The 21659-nt window shown below is 42.1% G+C and overlaps 2 protein-coding genes across 4 annotated transcripts; one reads left to right on the top strand and one right to left on the bottom strand.

The window, feature by feature from the left end:
- Positions 1 to 522: 522 nt before the first annotated feature.
- On the top strand, positions 523 to 13555 carry tdrd6a (tudor domain containing 6a). Its single transcript, XM_073492309.1, has 17 exons — positions 523 to 871; positions 2794 to 8629; positions 8896 to 8975; positions 9098 to 9175; positions 9296 to 9382; positions 9501 to 9546; positions 9786 to 9865; positions 10031 to 10085; positions 10240 to 10307; positions 10390 to 10435; positions 10549 to 10628; positions 11319 to 11370; positions 11685 to 11737; positions 11824 to 11887; positions 12127 to 12182; positions 12579 to 12636; positions 12978 to 13555. The coding sequence occupies exons 2-17, from the start codon at positions 2872 to 2874 to the stop codon at positions 13067 to 13069; spliced, it is 6753 nt and encodes a 2250-aa protein (XP_073348410.1). The 5' UTR covers positions 523 to 871; positions 2794 to 2871; the 3' UTR covers positions 13070 to 13555.
- Positions 13556 to 14351: 796 nt separating this feature from the next.
- Positions 14352 to 21655, bottom strand: pla2g7 (phospholipase A2, group VII (platelet-activating factor acetylhydrolase, plasma)). Of its 3 annotated transcripts, none has more exons than XM_073492553.1 (11): positions 21528 to 21655; positions 20727 to 20854; positions 20455 to 20605; positions 19976 to 20069; positions 19813 to 19881; positions 17804 to 17975; positions 17320 to 17433; positions 15981 to 16072; positions 15543 to 15713; positions 15297 to 15445; positions 14352 to 15202 (listed from the first exon to the last, which is right to left on the bottom strand). In XM_073492553.1, exons 2-11 carry the CDS (start codon positions 20820 to 20822, stop codon positions 15102 to 15104), a joined length of 1209 nt encoding a protein of 402 aa, XP_073348654.1. In that variant the 5' UTR covers positions 20823 to 20854; positions 21528 to 21655; the 3' UTR covers positions 14352 to 15101. The 3 variants fall into 3 exon arrangements, with proteins under 3 accessions (XP_073348654.1, XP_073348653.1, XP_073348655.1); XM_073492552.1 differs by having other exon boundaries at positions 21341 to 21630; XM_073492554.1 differs by lacking the exon at positions 21528 to 21655 and adding an exon at positions 21173 to 21262.
- Positions 21656 to 21659: the final 4 nt, after the last annotated feature.

Below are 21659 nucleotides of genomic sequence, written 5' to 3'. Positions count from 1 at the left end.
ACATTTAAACAGGACAGGTTTGATTGTTGTATTGATTAACTGCAGTGTGAAATAACATCAGCACAAGTTAAAATGAGTGTCTATAATGTGACGTGTCGAGCAGCTTTCATCTGATAGCGGGAAATGAAAATAAGATCAATCTGGACCTGGTGAAAACACTATGAGGATCAGAGCCAGGCTTCTACATAAATCTGTTGTTTCTCTTTTTAAAAAAATAAAATAATTATGAAAAATACTATTGCTTGTTTTTTGTGTCATTTTGTAAATTCACATAATGCTTTATAGCTTTAGAAAACAAAACAAACAAACAAAAACAAATAAACAAAACAGGACTGTGAGGTGTGGGCTGAAGCCTTATCTGATTAACATTAATTATATTTTTGTCAGCTGCCTTTAAATTATACAGAGCAATAAAAGAAAAACACATGTTTATACAGTTGTTGTTATTCTGTGTATTTTTATTAATTAGTTTAATTAGTGGATGTGCACGTGCCGGGGCGGCGGCGGCACTTCCGGGTCACGTTCAGCGTCCTCTGCACGCGCTCGATCCTCCGCTGCGTGACGTTAGCCGCTAACTGACAGCTAACGTCGCTTTGCTGTGCGGTTTGTCGGAGTCGTAGCGACACTAAAACATTTCCAGAGGCGGTTAAACGGATCATCTGTCACAACAGGAGAAAAAAACACACCGGAACAACTTCCGTGGAGTCGGAATCTGCAAAGTTCGGGCGGTCGGGAAGACGTTAGCGCCGCCGGTTGCTGTGTGTGTGTGCGTGTGTTTTGGCTAGGTTAGCTAGGTTAGCTAACGTTTTTGTACGTTCCGCCATCGTCTCGGCTTTGAGAAGACTCGGCGGCAGCTCCTGCAATAAAACGGGTGAGTTATTGTGTGCCAAGTCTGTCTTGAGTTGATGTGAATGTGTAAATCTAAGCTGACGTGCTAATTTGTCCACAGTCAATGTCAAATGCAGATTCATTTTCACGCTAAAATGGCGTCACGGTCGAAGTACGTGATGCTAATTCAGGTGGCTAACGTTAGCAGCTTTCCTAGCTGTCTACATCTGGATGAAACTAGCTCACATGCCTTTGTTGTGGTTAAGTTAAATGTAACGGGATTATTTTGACGGAAAACTATGAAATGAATTACTCCAATTCGTGATTGTAACAAATGAGTTAGCTACAACTTCACTGCCGATTACAACCAGCCCGCTAACGTTTGTTAGCCTGTGCTAACTTGTATGACAGCTCAATAATCATGAATTTGCCTCATCTGTTTACCCTAAATGTCAAACCTCAGGTCTTCAGAGACTTAAATCCAGTTTTATTCGCTGTAAACGTGGTCAGCTTAGTGTAGTTAAGGATTGTGGTGTAACATTAAGTCAGTCAGTTGTAAAGATATTCTTCTAAGTATTTGATTTCTACAAATTAAATTTTAAAAAGTAAAAATGGCTGAAGAAATGCTTGTGTTTTTCTCCAGATTGTTATAGCGTGTTGGGGTATGTAACCTGAGAGTGTTGTCTTTTTTTTGAAGATATGCAGGCAGCAAATATTAGGTGTTTTCCTCTGCTGGTATGACTCATCTTGTGTCACAGGGCAAGCAGGAGGATAAAGCAGTTCCTTAATGTGAGCCTAATGACATGGGTCAAGTGATTATCGACCTGGCTGATTATCTGAGCCGATAATTCGAATTTTTCAGATGATCAGAATCTGTATTTTTTATTTATTTATTTATTTTTTAAATCTGATTGCTCACAAATAAATTGATTTTTAAAAAAGTGCTACTTTGGCTGTGATGCAGCATGTCATCTGCAAAATAATTAGTAGCTGAAGTTATCAAACAACATTACACTATTAAACTAATCATCCTCAGGCTTGTATAGGCACCCGAGTAAGATGGTGAAGGTCTCATTTTTCACTTGAGTCTCAAATGTAGCCTCTTAAGAAGTTAGGATGTTAATTTCTGTAGTTTTACCTGCATGCAGACTATTGTAATGCTTTCAGCATGTAACCCATTGTAACATTAGGCAGACATAAAACATTTTTTTCAGAAATAAGCAATTTCATATCAGCATCTGGGGCTTAACATAAATTGTATTGATCATATTTATTAAGGAGATGCAGCCCTAATCACGATTTGTCTTCTAAAATGCAGGTAAATAAGAGGAAGCGAGGGGCGATGTTGTGTTTAAAGCCCCCCTTCAGTCAGTTTTTCTTCCTGTCTAACGGTCAGCGGTCTCTCTCAAACAAAGAGTGGGGGCTTGGTTAAAAGTCATATGTCATGATTACCATCACAACCACACTGCCGTTTTAGCAAGATCAAGCGATAACATTGATTTTTTTTTTTCATGGATAAGCAGCATGAATATTAGCAGGGAAAGTGATAGCTGTCATTAAACAATAGTTCTTCTTGTGTATTGAGGAGCTACAGAGTTTATTCATGATCAAAATGTGAGCTGAACTGTATGTTTACAGCCACAAGAGAACTTCTGCTAAACTTTGCCTATCACCCGTCTGCTCTGAACGCTGTTACTGTAGCGATCTGTGCTTCTCTTGCTTTCTCTTTCTTGATCACCCACACGCTACGCACTGCCCTGTTTATTAAACTATAAACCTGTTGGAGGTTGTCATTACTCCATTTTAGCAACCGTTTAAATTTTGTGACTTTGAGCACAAAATTGCGTTTTTGTCGAAAAATATGAAATATCATAAAAATACTAAAATACATTGGAAGGGGGCTTTAATGTTTTCTTGTGCGTGTGTTGTGTGCTCTTATTTTTATTTGTTTTGTTTTTTTTCCAGATAACATCCAGTGTTCCCCCGGTTGTGTTGATGAGAGATGATACATCATGGGTAGCTTGACTTCATGAAACTGCCAAAATGTCCTCAGTCCAAGGATTGCCTACACGAGGATCAGATGTAACTGTTTTCATAACCAAGGTTCACTTGCATCCCCTTTGTGTCCTTGTGGAGTTCTGGGGAAAATTTAGCCAGGAGAGGACAGCAGATTATGAGTCCCTGGCCAAAGACATTCAGTCTCCTGGAAACGCATTTCAAGAGCTTGAAGGAAATCCTGGTGATGAGTGCTTGATCCAGATAGATGGTACTTGGTACCGGTCTCGCATAGTCACAAGGAATGGCGCAAAATACAGTGTGTTCCTCATTGACAAAGGGGTGTCGCATAATACCACCACAAGTAAGCTGGCATGGGGTAAGAAGAAGCATTTCCAACTGCCACCTGAGGTGGAATTTTGTGTGCTAGCTAATGTGTTACCCCTTTCACCTGAAAACAGATGGTCTCCTGTGGCTCTTGAGTTTCTGAGATCTCTCTCTGGAAAATCTGTGAAGGCACATGTGCAAGATGTACTGGTGGCACACAGAACATTTGTCATCCACATCCCTTGCATATCTAAACAAATGTATGAGATGGGAATTGCCAAGATGTTGTCTCCAGACATGTTCCAGGACTTTGTTCTCATGTCACTGCAGTCACAAAGTGGAGCCATAGTGTCTCAACACAGAGGTGGTGAGCGACTGCAGAAGAAGGAAGTCTTCATGTACCCAGAGCTGCTAGCAGGAACCGTGGAGACAGTCATAGTCACAGATGTGACAAACCCACAGAGGATTTTTTGCCAGTTGAAGGTGTTCTCGCAAGAGTTGAAGAAACTCTCTGAGCAAATCACAAAGTCCTGTGAGGGCAGAATTACCAATTGCATCGTTGGTCCAGAAATGATTGGGTTTCCTTGTGCTGCAAGAGGAAGTGATGGCAGGTGGTACCGCTCTGTACTACAACAGGTTCTCCCAACTAACAAAATGGTGGAAGTGTTGAACGTTGACTATGGAACCAAACAGTTTGTTCAAGTGGAGCATATTAGACCACTGGCTGCAGAGTTCTTCAGGCTGCCTGTTGTGACTTACGTCTGCTCCCTGTATGGAATTCTTGACAAAGGGGTTGGATGGACAAGCAGTCAGATTGACTATCTCAGGACCCTTCTTCTGTACAAGACAGCGATCGCCAAATTTGAGTACCAAAGCATCTCTGAGGGTGTTCAGTATGTCACGCTGTATAGTGATGAAAACACAAACATTAACAACTTGTTTGGGTCAAAGGAGAGCTGTTCACTGAAGTGCGAAAAAACACTTGGAGATTATGCCATCCGTAACACTGCATACAGCCATCAGCATCCAGGCCAGCAGGAGGCAAATCAAAGAAAGATGTTAACTCCTGGACGGGCTGTAGAGGAAGAAGGAGGGCAAAGAAGAGTGAAGACGTTGCCAGCTGAAGACCTCTCTCTCAGCTCCTCTCATGTGGCAGTCGTTCAGCATGTTTCTGATCCATCAGAGTTTTGGATCCAAACAGAGAACTATGCAAACGAATTGGATGAACTTATGGATAGTATCTACCATTTGTACAAAGATTCAGTGAATGAACATTTGGTGAAAAATCCAACAGTTGGGCTCTACTGTGCTGCCAATTCAGAAGATGGTAATTTCTACAGAGCAACTGTGGCTGAGGTTGGTAAGACACAAATCGAGGTGTTCTTTGTTGATTATGGAAACACTGAAGTGGTTGACAGAAATAACATCAAGGCCCTTCCTGACGAGTTCAAAAAGCTGCCATGTCTTGCACTGAAATGCTCTCTGGCTGGTATCAGGCCAAAAGATGGAAGATGGAGTCAAAGTGCCTGTGACTTTTTCATCAAAGCAGTCACAGATAAAACACTAAATGTACACGTGACAGCAAAACATGATGAGGGCTATGTTGTCCAACTAACAGATCCTAAAGTACAGGTAGATAAAGATCTCAGTATGCTGATGTGTAGTTCTGGCTTTGCTGAACGGGCTGAAACACAAAGACAACCCAAAGCCAAAATGACCACACACCCTGCTTTTCTGCTTCCCACGCAGCTTCCTGATGCCAGACTATCAGGTGTATCCAGGAACAAGGGAATGTGCCAGACCCTAAACACAGTTTGCCCTGCCAGTAATGAAAGGAGCACTCCTTCATTCAAGGAGCAAATGTTTTCCATCGGAAGTGTCCTTGATGTTAATGTGTCCTACATTGAAAGCCCAAATGATTTTTGGTGCCAACTAGTTCAAAATGCAGGACACTTGAAGTTGCTCATGCATGAAATACAGGCTCATTACGCAGGCAGCAAGTTCCAACCTCTTGTTGAGACAGCTTGTGTTGCTCGCCACCCGAATAATGGGATGTGGTACAGAGCCCTTGTAATTCACAGACATGAAACGCCTCATGTGGACGTGTTGTTTGTTGACTACGGCCAAACAGAGACAGTCTCTCTCTATGAACTGAGGAGAATTTACCCTGAATTCCTAGCTCTGCATGGCCAAGCTTTTCGATGTAGTGTGTTTAACCCAGTTGACCCCACGTCTGCCAAAACTAAGTGGAATGAAGAAGCAACATCAATGTTCCACAGCTTTGTGGAAACCGCTGCATCCAGCCTTGTGATTTTGAAGTGCACCATATATGCTGTTATGTACAGTGAGAAGAAGATTGTTTTCAACATTGTGGATCTAGAGACTCCCTTTGAGAGCATCTCTACCAGTATGGTCAGTCTGGTCAAAAGTACACCTCCCAAGATAGGCGCTGGGTCATCTTTCCGCTTGGACACATACTACTACTCAACGCACAACGTCAAAACTGGAACAGAGGAACAGGTCACGGTGACATGTGTGAACAATGTCAATCAGTTCTACTGCCACCTCGAGAGGAACGCCGATGTGACAAAAGATCTCAAAATCAAAGTGAACAATCTCTGCCTTCAGCTCGAGAGTGTTCAGCTCCCAACAGTCCGTGGAACTCTGTGTTTTGCGAGGTACACTGATGGGCAGTGGTACAGGGGACAAATCAAGGCCACAAAGCCAGCTATTCTGGTTCATTTTGTGGATTATGGTGACAGTCTTGAGGTGGAAAAATCTGACTTGCTTCCAATTCCCAGAGAGGCTAATGACATAATGTCTGTGCCTGTACAAGCACTTGTGTGTGGTCTCTCTGATGTCCCTGCCAATGTTGAGAGCGAGGTCAACAGCTGGTTTGAGACAAGTGCCACAGAGTGTAAATTCCGAGCACTTGTAGTGGCCCGAGAACCTGATGGGAAACTGTTGGTTGAGCTGTATGATGGAAACACTCAGATTAATTCAAAAATCAAGAAGATGTTCCAGATTGAGATGCACACAGAAGAGCTTGTCTGCCAGGGTCAGAGAAGACTTGAAGCTTCTGAAAGCCATGCAAGAAAGACTCAAGCTGTAGAGATAGAAGATCACACTCAAACCATCAAGAAAAATGTCTCTGCTCCAAAACCAAGACATCAAGTGAGGGATGCCGACGTGAAACTGCAGTCTGCACGGAAGCCTTTGCACCACGTTTGTGAAAATGGTCAGAAGGTCAAAGCTGCTCCGTTAGAGCTTTACAGACCTCCACACCAAAGGCAGTCATGTGAAAGCAAACCAAGTAATATGGGAAATGGTTCTGAGCTGGCAGGTACCTGTATCAAACCAAAGAAAGAGAGTCCTCTTTCAGAAACTAAACAGCTCATTAAGTCCAAATCACCTGGCAAAGAATCTGTAAAGAAGAGTGATGTTGGAAAACTCCCTCAACTGGCAGACCTGCCCTCAAAGTCTATCACATCAGGTATGGAAGCAGATGTTTATGTCTCACACTGCAACAGCCCACTGAGTTTCTACGTCCAACTTGTCAGAGAGGAGGATGAACTATTCTCCCTTGCTGAAAAGCTCAATGACCCCCAATCCACCCCCAAAGCAGACATCAAAGATGTGCATCAAGGTGACCTTGTTCAAGCAGAGTTCCTAGATGATTCCTCATGGTACCGAGCAGTTGTAAGAGAAATTCACAGCAATGCAATGGCTCTTGTTGAGTTTGTTGATTTTGGAAATACGGCAGTGATGCCATTTTCCAAGTTAGGCAGACTCGATTCGGATTTCTTGAACCTTCCCATGTACAGCACACACTGTATGCTGAGTGACGCTGCAGCTCTTGGAAAAGAGAGAGTGCTTGATCCAGATGTGATGTCAGCTTTCAGAGAAGACATTGGCGGTAATGGAGAAAAGGTGCTCAAGTGCCAGTTCATCAGGCAGACAGGATCTGTGTGGGAAGTAAGTGTTGAAGACAGTGGTGTGAATATCAAGTGTAAAGTACCTGCTAGATGTTCAACTGATGGTTCTGAAATCACTTTAGAGAAACTTGAACAAGTTAAGGAAAAACCTGCCCAGCACTCTGACATCGGGCAAGTACCAGAGAACTCACAGTCATCGCTCTTGAGCTCCTGTTCTCTATGTTACCACCAGCGAGAGCTTTTAGAGGGACAAAAGTTAGAGGTTTACATCACAACTGTCAATGATGCTCAGACATTTTGGTGTCAGCTTGCAGACTCAGAAGAGCTTGATAAGTTAACATTAAGTGTCTCAGAAGTTGGGGATGCAGCCGATCACAAACCTATCCTCCCAGGCTCTCTCTCCCCTGGCTGCCCATGTATTGCTCTCTTTGCAGATGATCATCTGTGGTACCGTGCAGAGGTCATCGACAAAGATGGAGACATGTTGTCAGTTCTCTTTGTAGACTATGGAAACAAGTCCCAAGTCAATGTTACAGATGTGAGGGAAATGCCTACTGACCTGATGGAAACTCCTCAACAGGCATTTTTGTGTGAGCTTGAAGGCTTTGGTGCTTCACATGGATCCTGGGACAGTGGTGCAGTAGATGAGTTGTCAGCGCTTACAACAGACAAAGCGTTACAGCTGACTGTATCTAGAGTAACAAGAGAAGAAAGAAAAATCAAATGCCTTGTGCAGATGGAATGCGAGGGCCAGGTGATAAATGAGGCTCTGAAAACCTGGTGGAAGAGCTCTGCGACAGAAAACAAATCTGGTGATGTGGGACCCACCACTTCATACGAAACACCACTGCAGTGTGACCCATCTTTGAAAGAGACTGCAACACCCGAGGATCAGCTAGAGTCTCATGAATGTCAAGAAAAGGATACTGCTGTTGCTGGCGATCACCCTCAGGGAGACTACAGTGAAAAGCAGAGCGCTGGTGAACTTGTTGACACTCAAACAGCAGATGACATCCACAAACTAGCCAGTAGTTTGGAGCTCAGCAAAAGCTCTGAAGATAATCTTCATTCTGAGTCTTTTGTGGAGTCCCAAGAAGAAAAGAAGGATCAGATTTTGTCAGAATGCAGCGTGACCACTGGACCTCAAATACTGAGAACGACAGAGAGCCTAAGAGAAACTGTTTTCAATGAAGGGGTGAACATAGTTGCCACTACAATGGTCTCTCAAACCAAACCTAAAGACATTTTACCTTGTGATAGTGATGTGAATGAAACCACGCTACCACCACCCAATAACCAAAGTGACCAAGGTGTTTTGACCTTGATCTGTGACAAGAGTGCAGTGGAAACTGACAAAGGCACTGAAGAGGAAGGTGCCTCAGGGATGGACACAGTTGGGCCAGATGCCTTAAATTCTCCATTGGATGAGAACCCTACGGAAGCCAAGGATGAGTCAGATATCGCAACGACTGGCTTGGAGTCTTTGCCTGGAGAGGTGAATACCTACAGCATGGATAGCAGCTTTGACAACATGACTATTACTGGTAAGCAACATATTTAATTTCTTCTCTTATCTTTGTTTCTAATGAGTAGAAAATATGATGCATTTCCTTCATTTAATGAGCAGCTTAAAGTAAATATGTGGAAATCTTGTAAATATGGAAAGTAAAATTGTATCTATCATCCATCTACTCTTACTTTGTCTGCCTTTAATATTTGGTCAAATCACAACTGATGGTCACCTGTTAAGTTGTGGTCAGTGATATAGACAGCTAATCATTTTGTGTTTGTTGCTTTTTTCTTTGCACAGATCCGCGTGAGCAGGGAGATGACAGCGAGGTCACCCTCGTGAGGGATAATCCTCTTAGCAGTACGACAACAGTGAAAATGGTAAATGTGTGACAATGACTTTATGCCAACAAATAACAACGCACATGTACACACAAATTACCACTGACTTGAGTACAAATGGGTAGACTTGATGAATTCTGATACAGTATTTTGTTCTTAAGGTTCCCCGTGAAGCTGTCTGTCCCAGGGAGAACTTGGATCTGGAAACAACTGATACCAAATCTGAAGACTTGAAGCAGGTACATGTTCTCTGCATCTCTGTTTCACACTGTACACAAACATTTACCTAAGAAGAAATACTTGATGAATGCATGTAACACATGTATTGACATTTGGTCTTTTTGTGCTCCATGTTTCAGATCATATATGATCTGACAGAACAGGAAACTGAAGCTGGAGATGGTGTCCCAAAGGAAGAGGTGCCATTTGTTACCACACACCTCGAGGTAAGATTATGGAAATGCAGTATCTCCATACAAGACATTTTGAAAAACCTGTAATATACTTGCAAGGACATGATATTTTAGTTCCCTGATTTTACTTTCATGTTTTGTCATATTTTAGATTCAGACTGAACTGGAGCTGCCCTCCTCTGAGCTTTCTGCCTCTGGTGAGGAATTCTTACTTTTAACCACACAACACTCATGTACTGCTCTAGAATGATCTGTAAAAGGGAATCATTTTTAAGGGTGAGGGTATTTCTTTATAGACAGTTGGGGAAAATTATTTGAGTCCCACTCCACAAATGTAGGTGGAAATACATTTGGTGAACTAAAATAAGTGTAAAATGTCATACTGTGTGTTCTTCAGTGACTGTATTTTGATGATGGAGTGTGATTGTCTTCGTAGATGCTATGACACAGCAGGGAATTGAAGCTGAAGATACTGTCCCAAAGGAGGAGGTGCCGTGTGCTACCACACATGTTGAGGTAATGTTGTGGAAATGCAGTGTTTTGGATGGTGGTTTTGCCAATAGTAAAGTAAAAGTGAACAGGGTGTAAAACTGTGCATAACAGTTTTACATCATTCACTCATTGACACTCTGCATTAGACTAAGCCCTCAGGTCAGTGATGGATAATCTGCTCTGTTTTAGAATGACATGATGGATGAAGAGGACACCTTGGCTCGTCACGAGGATACATATTCGGGTTTGATGACATAATCTTGTTGTTGTCTGAGTTGTTCATTTAATGTATAACGTAAAATATTTTAATCTCATTTACTTGTGCCAGTAAAAGCGGCTCTTTGGGCAACAGGGAAACACTTCATGTATCTAAAAGATCTGTCCTTGTGTTTCTGCAGCCCTGCATGCTGACACTGACACAACAGCCAGTGAGCTACACACCTGCACTACTCCCTCTAAAGATTCGGTAAAGGATTTCAATTCACAGAAATCTCAACTTGAACTACATAGCTTGTCATGTCTGACATTTTGTCTTTATTGCTGCTCAGGGTGACAAGGATGAAGATTTGGCCTGTTTGACAGATGTCTGCACAGGTATAATACTCCAGGGACCAGGCATGTGCCAGGCATGCAGCATGATTACCAGTTAATCAGTCTCATCACAGCTCATATTGTGTTATCAATGACTTTTGTCCTGTGCGCTGCAGATCTAAACAAGCCAAGTGAAGACCGCAATGTCACCGGTGCAAGAGATGATTGTCTCAGCAGTGGGACATCAGAGGAAATGGTAAATTGCTTCACATTGAGTTTCTCCATGTGAGGACATGCCATCTGCAGGGTTTTTATAGTGTGATGCAGGCTTTGTGGTGTCACTGAAGTGCAGCTCAGGGTGGGTAAAACACAGACCTCTTTTAAACTCATGAGGCTATTCAGAGGTGAACACTGTACGATTTTCAAATGATAAATGTGGCCATCATGAAAAGGCCAGTTACAGAAACACTGAGGGGCGAGTTATATTTCTTTTAACCAACCACGGCCGACAGTCAGTTTGTTTCATCCATCTAAAAACTCCAGCTTTCCATTCTTCCCATCTGATAAGCTGCCATCAGTGATTCAGAAAAATGTAAAAGTGAAAGGACTTAATGGTGAATGAAAACAGCATTGTAGTTTTAAGTTAGAAGAGAGAAAGTGAGAATTTAAGACATATGACACGACTGTTGGTGCTGTGGGACCAAAATCGTATGTTCATTAAAGTGAATTTATGGAGACATTAAGCAAACGTGGAGAAAGGTCTGAGCTTGCATTTAATGGAAAAAGCACATAAAATGGTAAAAGACTGTCATACAAGCCTCTTCTGGATAAAAGCTGCTCCTCTTGGTCCTCCCTGCCAGTGTGCTGCACAAACTGTGCTGCTATTCTGAATGTGTCTAAACGTGTTTTTCTTTCCATTAAATGGTGCAATGTCTTTAATTTTCAGGACCAAAATGAATCGCTTCCTTATATGGAGCTTCCTCATGAACAATTAGTTGGTGAGTTGTTTCTAATACAACATACTTGACATAATGTAACATAGGATGTGCAATAATAATAAAATAGCAGGGAAGCTATTCTAAAAGAAAGTGTTATTTACCACTGGTTTTCCACAGACCAATGCTTACTAATACTAACTCCAGAGCTACTCATCGGCCTGGTCTACAGATCGGCCCATTATTGGTCTTGACGGTCTTGACGAGTCTCTTTTCCACTCATGTTCCTCGTGAATCCTTTGCATTCATTATAGTCTATTTAGAAACATACCTACATGACAGTATGATGTTTGTGTCACCTGCCTCTGTGTTTGCAGCTCTGCCATCTGACGCTGAGCCACAAGCCTGCACAGTTTGCTGTCCAGATTTGGTAATGAGGATCAATCAACGGTGTTAAAATCAAACCCCAGAACATCACATCACTGATGAGGGGACGCTGTCTTTGTTGCTTTTCAGGAAAACCTGGTTGAAGAGGTGACCTGTCTCGTCAGACAGATCAGTCTGACAGACGACTGCAGAGGTAACAACCTAATATGCCAGCCGTGCGTTGAGATTGATGCTATAACTAAATTTCCAATTAAATATTTTATTAATGACAAATAAGTCTGCTCTCCTTTAACACCGGTTGTGATTTTCACATGGACGTAAATGTTCGACAGTAAATGTTTGACCGTGAACACGATACCATTCTTTGGCTGCAGAAATAAACCATATTCTGTTTGTAAGCCCGTTTGTACTGATTCCTACTTGTGCTTTCAGACCCACAACAAGAATCTGAAACGGAGGACAGTGAGCAGCTGGTGCACACAGAGAAGGTAACTGTGAGGAAAGTGCCTTTTGATGGTTGACTTCATTCTTTTATAATTTGTCCACAGGGTTAAAATGTCCACGTGTGTTTAGATAACTTTGATACTTGAAGGTGTTAAATGGACAGATGGTGTCTGGAATTAAGAAGTGTATGTAGCTGTGGACTCATAGACATTACATGGTGTTAATTAGGCACTCAGGATGTAGTAGAAATGAGGCCTATGTTGGATGCTTGCAGTGCACCTTCCACAGGAGGTATACGCACTTTATTAGTTGTGTTAGACCTCCAGCGCCCCCAAAAGAGAAACACGGTGTGTTTACATGTCCAGCAGAGGACAGGAGATGTCAAATAAATGCCAACAAACACAGTTTACACAAATGTAAGCTCTATACATTTTTTCCAGGATTTCAGCGATGGTGAGCTTGATGAAGAAATACCATTTTCTGCCGATGACAGTTTTGGTAAGTGATGATATTGATGAATAATGTTAAAATGATGTAATTTTAGTTGAAAATTAAACTTGATGCTTAACATATTAGCGTGAAGCAGATGCGGCAAATATCAAAGAAAGTGAGAAGAACTTTCTTATCGGTCTTGAACACGTCTTTGTACACAACTTTGAGCACACAGCTATCATGGAAATGATCAGAGTTCCTGTCAGCTGCTCTAAAGCACTGTTTCTTCTTGTTTGTTCTAATCTTCATTACTTGTTTTGTTTCCTGTGCAGGATTTAATCCACTGTGATATGCGCTGCATGCAAAACCAAATTACCAAACAAGATGTTTTTGTTCTTCCCTTTTAGAGGCTCAGCTGACGAAGATAACTCATCTCTCTTTGATCATTAATGATGGTTCTGCTGATATCCTGCCTGTTGAGCAGCAGCCAAAGGAGTAAACACTTTTCTGTTTCCTTCATATGCCTTTATCAGATATGTCAAATTGAAATGTATCAACTACATTTGCTTTTAGTTAAATCGAACAGGCTCAAGTTCAGTTTGTTTTTCTTTGTTTGTTCTCAAAGTCCTCGGTGGCAGTTTTGATTTATTGGATTGACCCCGCAGGTCATCGTTATCTTTTGACCCAATAATTTCATTGTTCTACAAGCATCTTGTTAAAAGTGCCTTCATACAGTGGTGGTTGTCAGTATGTGCTGTTGTGTTACAGATCTGTTGTGATAAAACGCCTCATAATTCTTTGAAAAGTACTGAATCTTTTGTTTTATGGTAAGACTGATTGGAGCGGTTGTCAGGCGACATTCAGCAGTTTTCAAGAAATCTTTCTGTGTTTTGTGTGGATACATGCATGTGTTGAAGATATCTTTATGTTGGCAAAATAAATATTACAGATCTGTAACGATGAGTCATGGTTTGTTGTACCCTTGTTAAAGTGTGTTTACAGGTCTTGGGGAGTAACACTGCACATGTGAATAAAGTAGCATAAAGCCTTTTGTGTCTGCAGAGGAAGCTGCATGTTATCTATTAATTGCCTCCAGTTGCATTGTGGGTAATAGGTGCCAGGTTTTGCCATCTCTTTGACTTTCATATAGTTTGTGAAACTGTCTCCTGAATGAAGACGGTACCATTTTGTTTCACACTGCTGGTTTTAAACTGTACAGTTCGTTATCAGATGGAAAGCATTAACAGGATTATAGTTTATTTAGGTAATTCATGGTATTGATTATTTAATTTGAAGACTAAACGAAAAAAGCTATTTAACAAGACTCAGACAGTTTCATACAGGCACTTGGTAGGAGGCCTGTATTTTAAATTATCGGTCTTTCTTGAACAAGTGTCAAGACTTCAGTTTTTCAGCATGATGACGACAAACAGCTGTTGGTAGGAGACCTCTGGAGTTTACACAAGCAAGTTCAGAAGCTTCACTTTTAGCCTTTATAAGCTGTTTCTAAACTCCCAGCATTAAAGGATAAGTTCATGAGTCATTAACTGCTCAGCCTCATGCAAATGGAAAGTCCCGGCAATTCATGAACCTTTTTGGAAGTTTACAGCAAAACTAGTTTTAAAAATGTAAAAAAAATAAAACATGAAATGGCTCTCTGTAAACCCTGAGATCCCAAATTGATTTGAAAAGACTTAAACCCTCAGTGCGGTTGAACTACTAGTTCAGACTAATGCTAAGAAGAAGAACAAGTCGCATGAATAAGTTGGGACAAACTGAACTTGTATACAAACCAGATTTATTGGATTTCTGTTGTGTATAAATGGCAGATGTGTATAAAAGTAGAAGGCTGTAACATGATACTGACCCTGGAGGAACAGAGCTGTGAGATATGGCATGTTAGAACATTTTAGTGTTTGTATTCTTTTAACGACGCTGCTTTGCTTATGTCGCTGTCGTCTGAATCAGGATGGATACATTTAGTTCACAATCTCAGCTAATAATTAACTAAAATCAGGAGTCTTCAATGCAGAACCCGTTGGTTGGATACGATTCTCATCACAGGCCTCATCACGTAATCACACTGCAATCATAGTGGAGCTCACCTCTGCTGGAAAGCCGTATATCCAAAGAGACGTACAGTATTTGTGTGAAATAACATGATCATCTCAGTTGGCTTTATATACACTCAAAGAGGAAAATGATTAAAAGATCTTATAGAAGAAACTACTGGTAATAGTGAAGATTTCACTAACGGTAAAAAGAGGAAGTGTTCAGCTGCTCGTACGCAACATTCAGGCCTCATGAAACAAACGCTGGTCCACTGAGAGCGTTTTCGCTGTCGGGTAAAACAAATCCTTCCTGCTGGTGAGGTAGAGATTATCTTCTATCTATTACTACACCAAAATGTTATCCTGAAGAGCCAGCTGGACCTGGCTTCACATTTTGGGACCGTTCCACCGAGTCCCGTGCACCAGGTGGAACCGTTCAGCAGACGGTCGCGGGGAAGTTTCTGCAGCACACAAGGCCGTTCAGATGGCAGACTGAAGCACAGTAATGTTTGTTCCTGGAATGAGGTTTTCATCTTGCCCGTCAATCAGAGGGTCCCATTGATTGAAGTTCGCCTCCAGACCTGCAAAATCCAACAAGGTTCACTTCATCACTCAGTACACAGAATATAAAGAAATTCAAAGAAATGACTGGCAGGGATGGTGAAAGCTTCTTACCGAGGTGACGCTGCAGAAAGGCTAGTGTTGCTTTGTTGGAGAGGTCTATGGCGATCTCGGGGTCGATCTCTCCCTTCAGCTTCATCAGCTTCCCGATCCAGTTGCCCGTCAGGAAGGTGAAGTCTGGGAAGCTCTGGTGGACCGTCCCTCTGATGAAGGAAAGCAGTTCAAAGAAAACACAGATTTCTACACAACCAACAAAACTACACTGACTTCATTTTCACCTAACGTCGGTTCTGCCCGTACCTGATGGTGATCATTTTCCTCTGTATGCTGGCAGAGTCCAGCTTCTTCATGCGGCTGATGTTCCCCGCCCACTGGAACTTCTCCGAGTTGATGAAGAAGATCGGCTGCTTCACCCGTGGAAAGATCTCGTCGTCTAAAGGGAACATCCAGGCGTCCAGCGCTACACCGCACCTGATTGAAGAGAGTTCAGGTGATGTTGTTTCAAAATACAAAGAGGACACACATTACTTGAATAACTGCAGCCAAGATTGTGTACTGGTTTTGCTGAGCTGTGTGTTTTTGTTAGATTTGTATTTCTTATTGTCAGATTGTAAGTCTTCACTTTGAATTTATAATTAAAAATAACAAACAGTAATTGTTCTCTTGTATCATCTTGCAGCTCCTACAAGACAAGCAGACACGTTGTTTGATGGATGTACATTGTAAATCCTTACGTACTTGAATTTAACCTCTTTGCACAGAGCTTCAATCACAGTTGCTCCCCCGAAGGAATGCCCCATGGCTGCTATCCTACACAGGTCCATGGAGTTCTGTCAGCCAGGAGACAAGAGGAAGTGCCATTAAAGAAGAGAAAACAATTACATGCACGGTACATAATTTCTGCTGCTCCGGGTCTCTCAGTCAAAACAATGAGAACAAGAGATGTAGTTTGACGAAGATGTGGAGCAGCGTGGGATCGTGGGAGTTGTCGTCATCTGACGTGACTCAGGCAGAAATGTTCATGGATTAAGTTTTAATCACGTTAAGTCCAGTCTGGGGCTGGTTTGTTTCTCAAATCAGGTCTGAGAGACGGAGATTTCTGGGTCCAGACATCACCAACATATCTGTATCTTGCTATAGTACCGCCGTACGTGTCAGTAACTCTTTCCACCCCAGAATCATGATCAATCATGGTGTTCTCAGATCGTACTGTCAAGTCAGTTTATCTTAGCGTGACTCCACAGACGGTTGTTCTGTGTTGTCTCCACACCACTCTGCTGTATGGATTCTGCTCGGCCGCTCTGATGCACTTCTGTCTCTCTGGGTTTGAGGTCATTGTCGTGTGTTGCGTTGCGAGTGACACAAAAGACGCTTTGAAAATCCGATACGAGCGGCCAGAACGTCTGGACTGAGACGCATCTGTGGAAATCTGATTTAAATCACATTTCAAACCACCTAAAAATGCAGTAATAGCAACATGCGACCACATCAAGTTACCTTGAATAAAATTAGGGTTGCGATTAGTTCACTGGGTGAGTCGTTTGCAGAGGAGGGATATACAGTGAAATAAATATCATACCGATTAAATATAGCATACTATATTCAGACATCCAAATAATATATTCAGCTCCTTGAAACCTGTTATCTAAAGAAATCATGTTAATAAAACTGCAAAATGAATATACCTCAAACCTGAAACATGAAACTTAATCATTTTGGTATTTCACCTGTGTTTTAATAATAAAAAGTATCAGTATTGATATCGGTGATATTGGCCTTGTGTTGCTCGTTATCGTATCATAACCAGATGTTGTTGTATCACCCACCGCTGTGAGACTACACTGGTTCATCAGGAGCTGTTTCTTCTCTGCCTGTGCGACAACTCAACTTAAACTGACTCTTGTGACACGTTTTTCATGCTCCGGCTTGTATAACCACTGGTATCTGTTGGGCACATACTTCCTGTCATCTTGACATTTCTTTTTTTTCCCCCATTGTTTTGTTAAAGCTTGTGTGCTGCTGCCTCGTTGGCTGATCTTCATTTCAAAAGCAACAACAAAGTCCATGAAAAGGTTACCTCCAACGTCGTCCAGTCAAACTTTGTATGCAAAACATTTTGCACTGGTATCCCTGAGTTGATCTGAGTGAGTCTGTCCAAAGCCAGAATGCATTCATCTGCTCTCTGCTTCACCTGGGGATGAAACCAAACATTCACACAGGTTAGGAGAAAATGAAAAAGCATACGGCAAATACTGCTACAGCTTCACACAAAAACAAGCCTGATACAGAAAGCACAGATAGAAGAGGAAAAGATCTACTGTGACACGTATCACATAAAATATCAAAGAGGAGGCTGAAGCAACAAGGATGTGGTTTGATTCGAACATCAGCGTCACGCAGCACTTTGGTTAGTGTGTGTGAAGTTCAGCTGTTGTGCAATCCAGCTGCTGGAAAACTTCCAAACTTCCACCCGCAGATAAGTGGAATAATGTCTCATGACGGTGAGAAGCATGGCACGCAGGTTTTAACCTTCCCAAGCAGAGCGCTGAAAGACCTCTTACCTGTTTATTGCGGAGGGGGAATTCACTCTCCCCGTGCTGCAGAGCTCTGTAGTAAATCCACTCTCTGACCATGCTGTCCTGGGCTGAGGCAGATGTTTTAGGCACGTTATCGTTCGCCCTCTCTGACTCGGTCTTCTCACGAAAATAATACGTAGCCGAGGCTGACTGGTCTCTGCATAGGGAAGACGTATGCAAAATTATGATGAATCAAAAGCTAACGGCCACAGGAAAAAGCTTGTTTCTTTTTTAAATTTCCTTTAATTAAATGTGGATGTGTTGGAAGTTTTCCCTTAAAGACACTTAGTTCACCTCGAAACAAAAAATGCATATTTTTCCTCCTGTAGTGCTAGTGGCTAGCTGAATAAGCTAATTAAGCTAGCCAGCATCACAGGTCAGCTGAGGACGACAGCATTTATGTTTACATCCCATGCGGTCACGAGTCTCTCGTCCATCAGGAGGTGCACGCTTCCTTCTTAGCAGTAATACAGTCTGCAGGTGGCTTTCAGTAGAAAGAAAATAGTTCCTCTATGAAACTGCTCACAACAAGGTCTGTGGATGATCTTGAGTAACTGAGTCATGATTTCTGGAGAGACGAGTTTTTCCAGTGTATTTTTTTTATGCTATGAGCACCACAAGCCGAGCGTAGGCAGACTCTACGGCCAACATCTCCAAAACTCAGCCACTCACACAAAAACAATCTAGGTGGATAAAAAGCACTACAGGTAAGAGGATGCATGTGTATTTGGATTTTGGGGTGAACTGTCCCTTTAAACAAAATTCAATCAAAGTTTAAATTAAACTAAAAGATGAATATAACTAGAATGTCGCCTACGGTACGTCTTGTTTCATGATTAAGAAATAAGGAAAGTTTCTAGGTTGCAGATCAATAATGGATTATTTTCTCTGACCGGTCTGTTTTTGCTCACAGGCTAAACAATATAATTTGGCAGTGTGACAAAGGCAGCACCGGCTGAGCGGCGGGACTGACCTCTGACTGTCAGTGCAGGCATGTGAAACAACGTCACAGCTATATAAACCACTTCACAGCACACGCACATGCTTTTTTTCTGTGGCTTTAGCCGTGAACCAGCCGCTAAAACTCGGTGAAATACCACTTCAGTCCACATGAGCGACGGACGGACTGTGGCCTTTATGTTCATCTCCATACGGTCCCCTTGTCTCTATACTGAAAAGAAATGTGATGACCTGGTTCGTACCATTGTCTGCACACCCTTTCCACTCCTACTCCACAGATAAACAGACAGCCGCTTGCAGAAGAGACTGCCCTCTGGTTTTGTTCGCTTGACGTAACGTTCAACTAGAATTTCCTCCAACTGACACACGGCCTTAGTTTCACATTTTCAGCGTGCATGTCGTCAGCCCACAGTCTGAATATAGTTCAAATCCCTAAAGACTCTATACATAAAAGCCTCCAACATGTGGTCTGTTTGAATTACTGCTGTACAGCTCTTCTATTATCAGGGGTCCTTCACCTTTTCTAAAGTCAAATTCAAGCACTTTTCAAGCATTTTCAGCAACTTACATCTGTGGTAATTACATTAAAAAACACATATATACACTCAAAATGATTATTTCCCTTCATCACAATAAAAGCGATATTACTGTACTATAATTGAGCCATATTATGATTCATGATGGCCTCCTACAGGGTGACAAATAAAAGGGAAACACACAAAGTTTCATATTTGAATATGTGTCATCTGTCTCTACGTAGACTTGGCGTTGAATACAACCTGAGCCAATACAAAACAACTTCTCATTAAAGTTTCAATTTCAATTCCAAGCACCTTATCTAAAATTTCAGCACTTTTCAAAACTTCCCACAATTTAAAATTTGAGCTTTTTTAAGGATTTCCAACACCACTATGAAGCCCGTACTACCTTGATTTATGTGCTGTGACTCGACGAAATAAATCCTGACATCATCATGACGATTAGACATCAGCTATAAGTATATTTAGTAAAAATAAAAAACCTTACACACATACCTGTGTTCCACAGACGCCACAATGAAGCCCCGAGAGGCCAATTCTGCACATATAGCTGAATACAAAGTCCTAGAAAACACCAACAAGATATAAATGAGCCCATTTACAGTGACTGATGAGGACGAGCAGACGCTTCAGCAGCGTTCAGACTGAGTGTGTTTACCTAAAGGCTCCGAGGCCGTGGGAGAAGATAACTACAGGACATTTTCCATTTGATTTAAACGGAGCATCCAAGTTGGCTGGGATCTTAAAGGACCCTGAAAAAAACAAACAATACAAGCACAAGTTTTTTAAGGACAACATTAACTCGCAGAGGTGAAACTTAGCAGAGAAAGGTCATTTATAATAGTAACAAGGGACACGACTTCTGCTTTCATTGAGTTATTCTTGCTTAGTAATGTACACATTTATTTTAGTCTTCTCTGGATTGTAACGCAACAATAACACAACTTTGACTACACTACGTGGCGCAACAAGTTTCTAAACCCTTTTGGGGAAAAACATTCATGCATGGAAATATTTTAAGCGGTAATAATAACTACATTACTACATGCAACAACAATACCAGCTTCCTGAACAGATACTCGTATAAAGGAGTTGTGAAATGTTTGCACACTGTGTGACTAATTGAAGTGAAATTACCAAAGAGGTAGTTGAAAATCCTTTCACTGAGAGTCCTGTTGATTTTCATGAAGTCTGCCAGTCCGTTAAAATACTCCCTGCACGGGACCCAGTCGGGTTTTTCTGCCTTTTCAGTCTCTTGGCAGGGATAGTACAGCCGGAAGAAGCTCCCCTGTGAACAAGAAGAAGTCAGCACGACTGTCTTTGTCCTCTTCGTCCTCTTTAATTCATTTACACTGTCATCACACATGCAGACAAAGCGCTCGTATCCTCTGTAACACTTCTGCTCGTACCTGTGCGGTGTGGTCCATCATGAAGTCGGTGCAGCCCACAGCGTTGGGGCCCTTGGCGGGAGGGATCCCAAGATTGTTACTGCAGGCGTTCCCCATGGTTAAGAAGCCGAGCGTGCACCTCCTCTGGTCTGTTCAACACAGGGACACTCGCTTGATTAAATACTCCAGTCAGCATTAACAGGAAGCAGTGACGGGTGAGTAACAGGCATGACACAGACAACATGACTTGACACAAAAATACACACTCAGACTTTGTCTGCACACAGACTGAATGTGAGCAGACTGTGAAAACACATGAAAACTTATTAAAAAAAAGCCAAATGCATTGATTTTCTTTACAATATAGGAATATTCTACCTATTTAACATGTAAGAAATGACTTAATGTAAATGTAAATAATGTCTCTGACTCCTGTGTTGAGTGTTTGAGTAAGAGGACAGACTCACAGGAGACATTGGCTCAGCTCGAGCAGTTATTACGACATGTGACAGTTCACTAACTTCCCCAGACGTCACCTGAGTTCCCATGTAGCCTCCGTCCAGGTGTTTTCTCCTCACATTTACCTGCGCGTGTGTGTGTGTATATATTAACCGTGTCAGTGTTTCGACCCCTACCTGTCCTCCCCCACTCGCAAATCCTCCTGACTAACAACTGAACAAGTCCTCCATGAGAAAACATCGACCTCGGTCGTTGTGGAAAGACGAGCTAACCTCTGCGTCCTCCCGGTTAGCTGCCCCGTTAGCCACAAAAACACCAATATAACTTTTTATTTTAAAAAAAGAAAGAAAACACGAGGCCTACCGGAGATACAGAAGCAGCCGCGCGCCGACGTCACTACATCAGTTTCGCAACATTACCGCGTAACTTATCTCACTTTCTCGGGATTAATCTCCCGCTGTGAGTCACTCGGGAGGGGTTTGACAGGATGTGTTG

Source organism: Pagrus major, chromosome 22 (assembly GCF_040436345.1).
Source record: "Pagrus major chromosome 22, Pma_NU_1.0".
In the NCBI taxonomy this organism is placed as follows: Eukaryota; Metazoa; Chordata; class Actinopteri; order Spariformes; family Sparidae; genus Pagrus; species Pagrus major.
The sequence above is the reverse complement of the archived record's forward strand: the minus strand, read 5'-3'. Positions and strand labels throughout refer to the sequence as shown.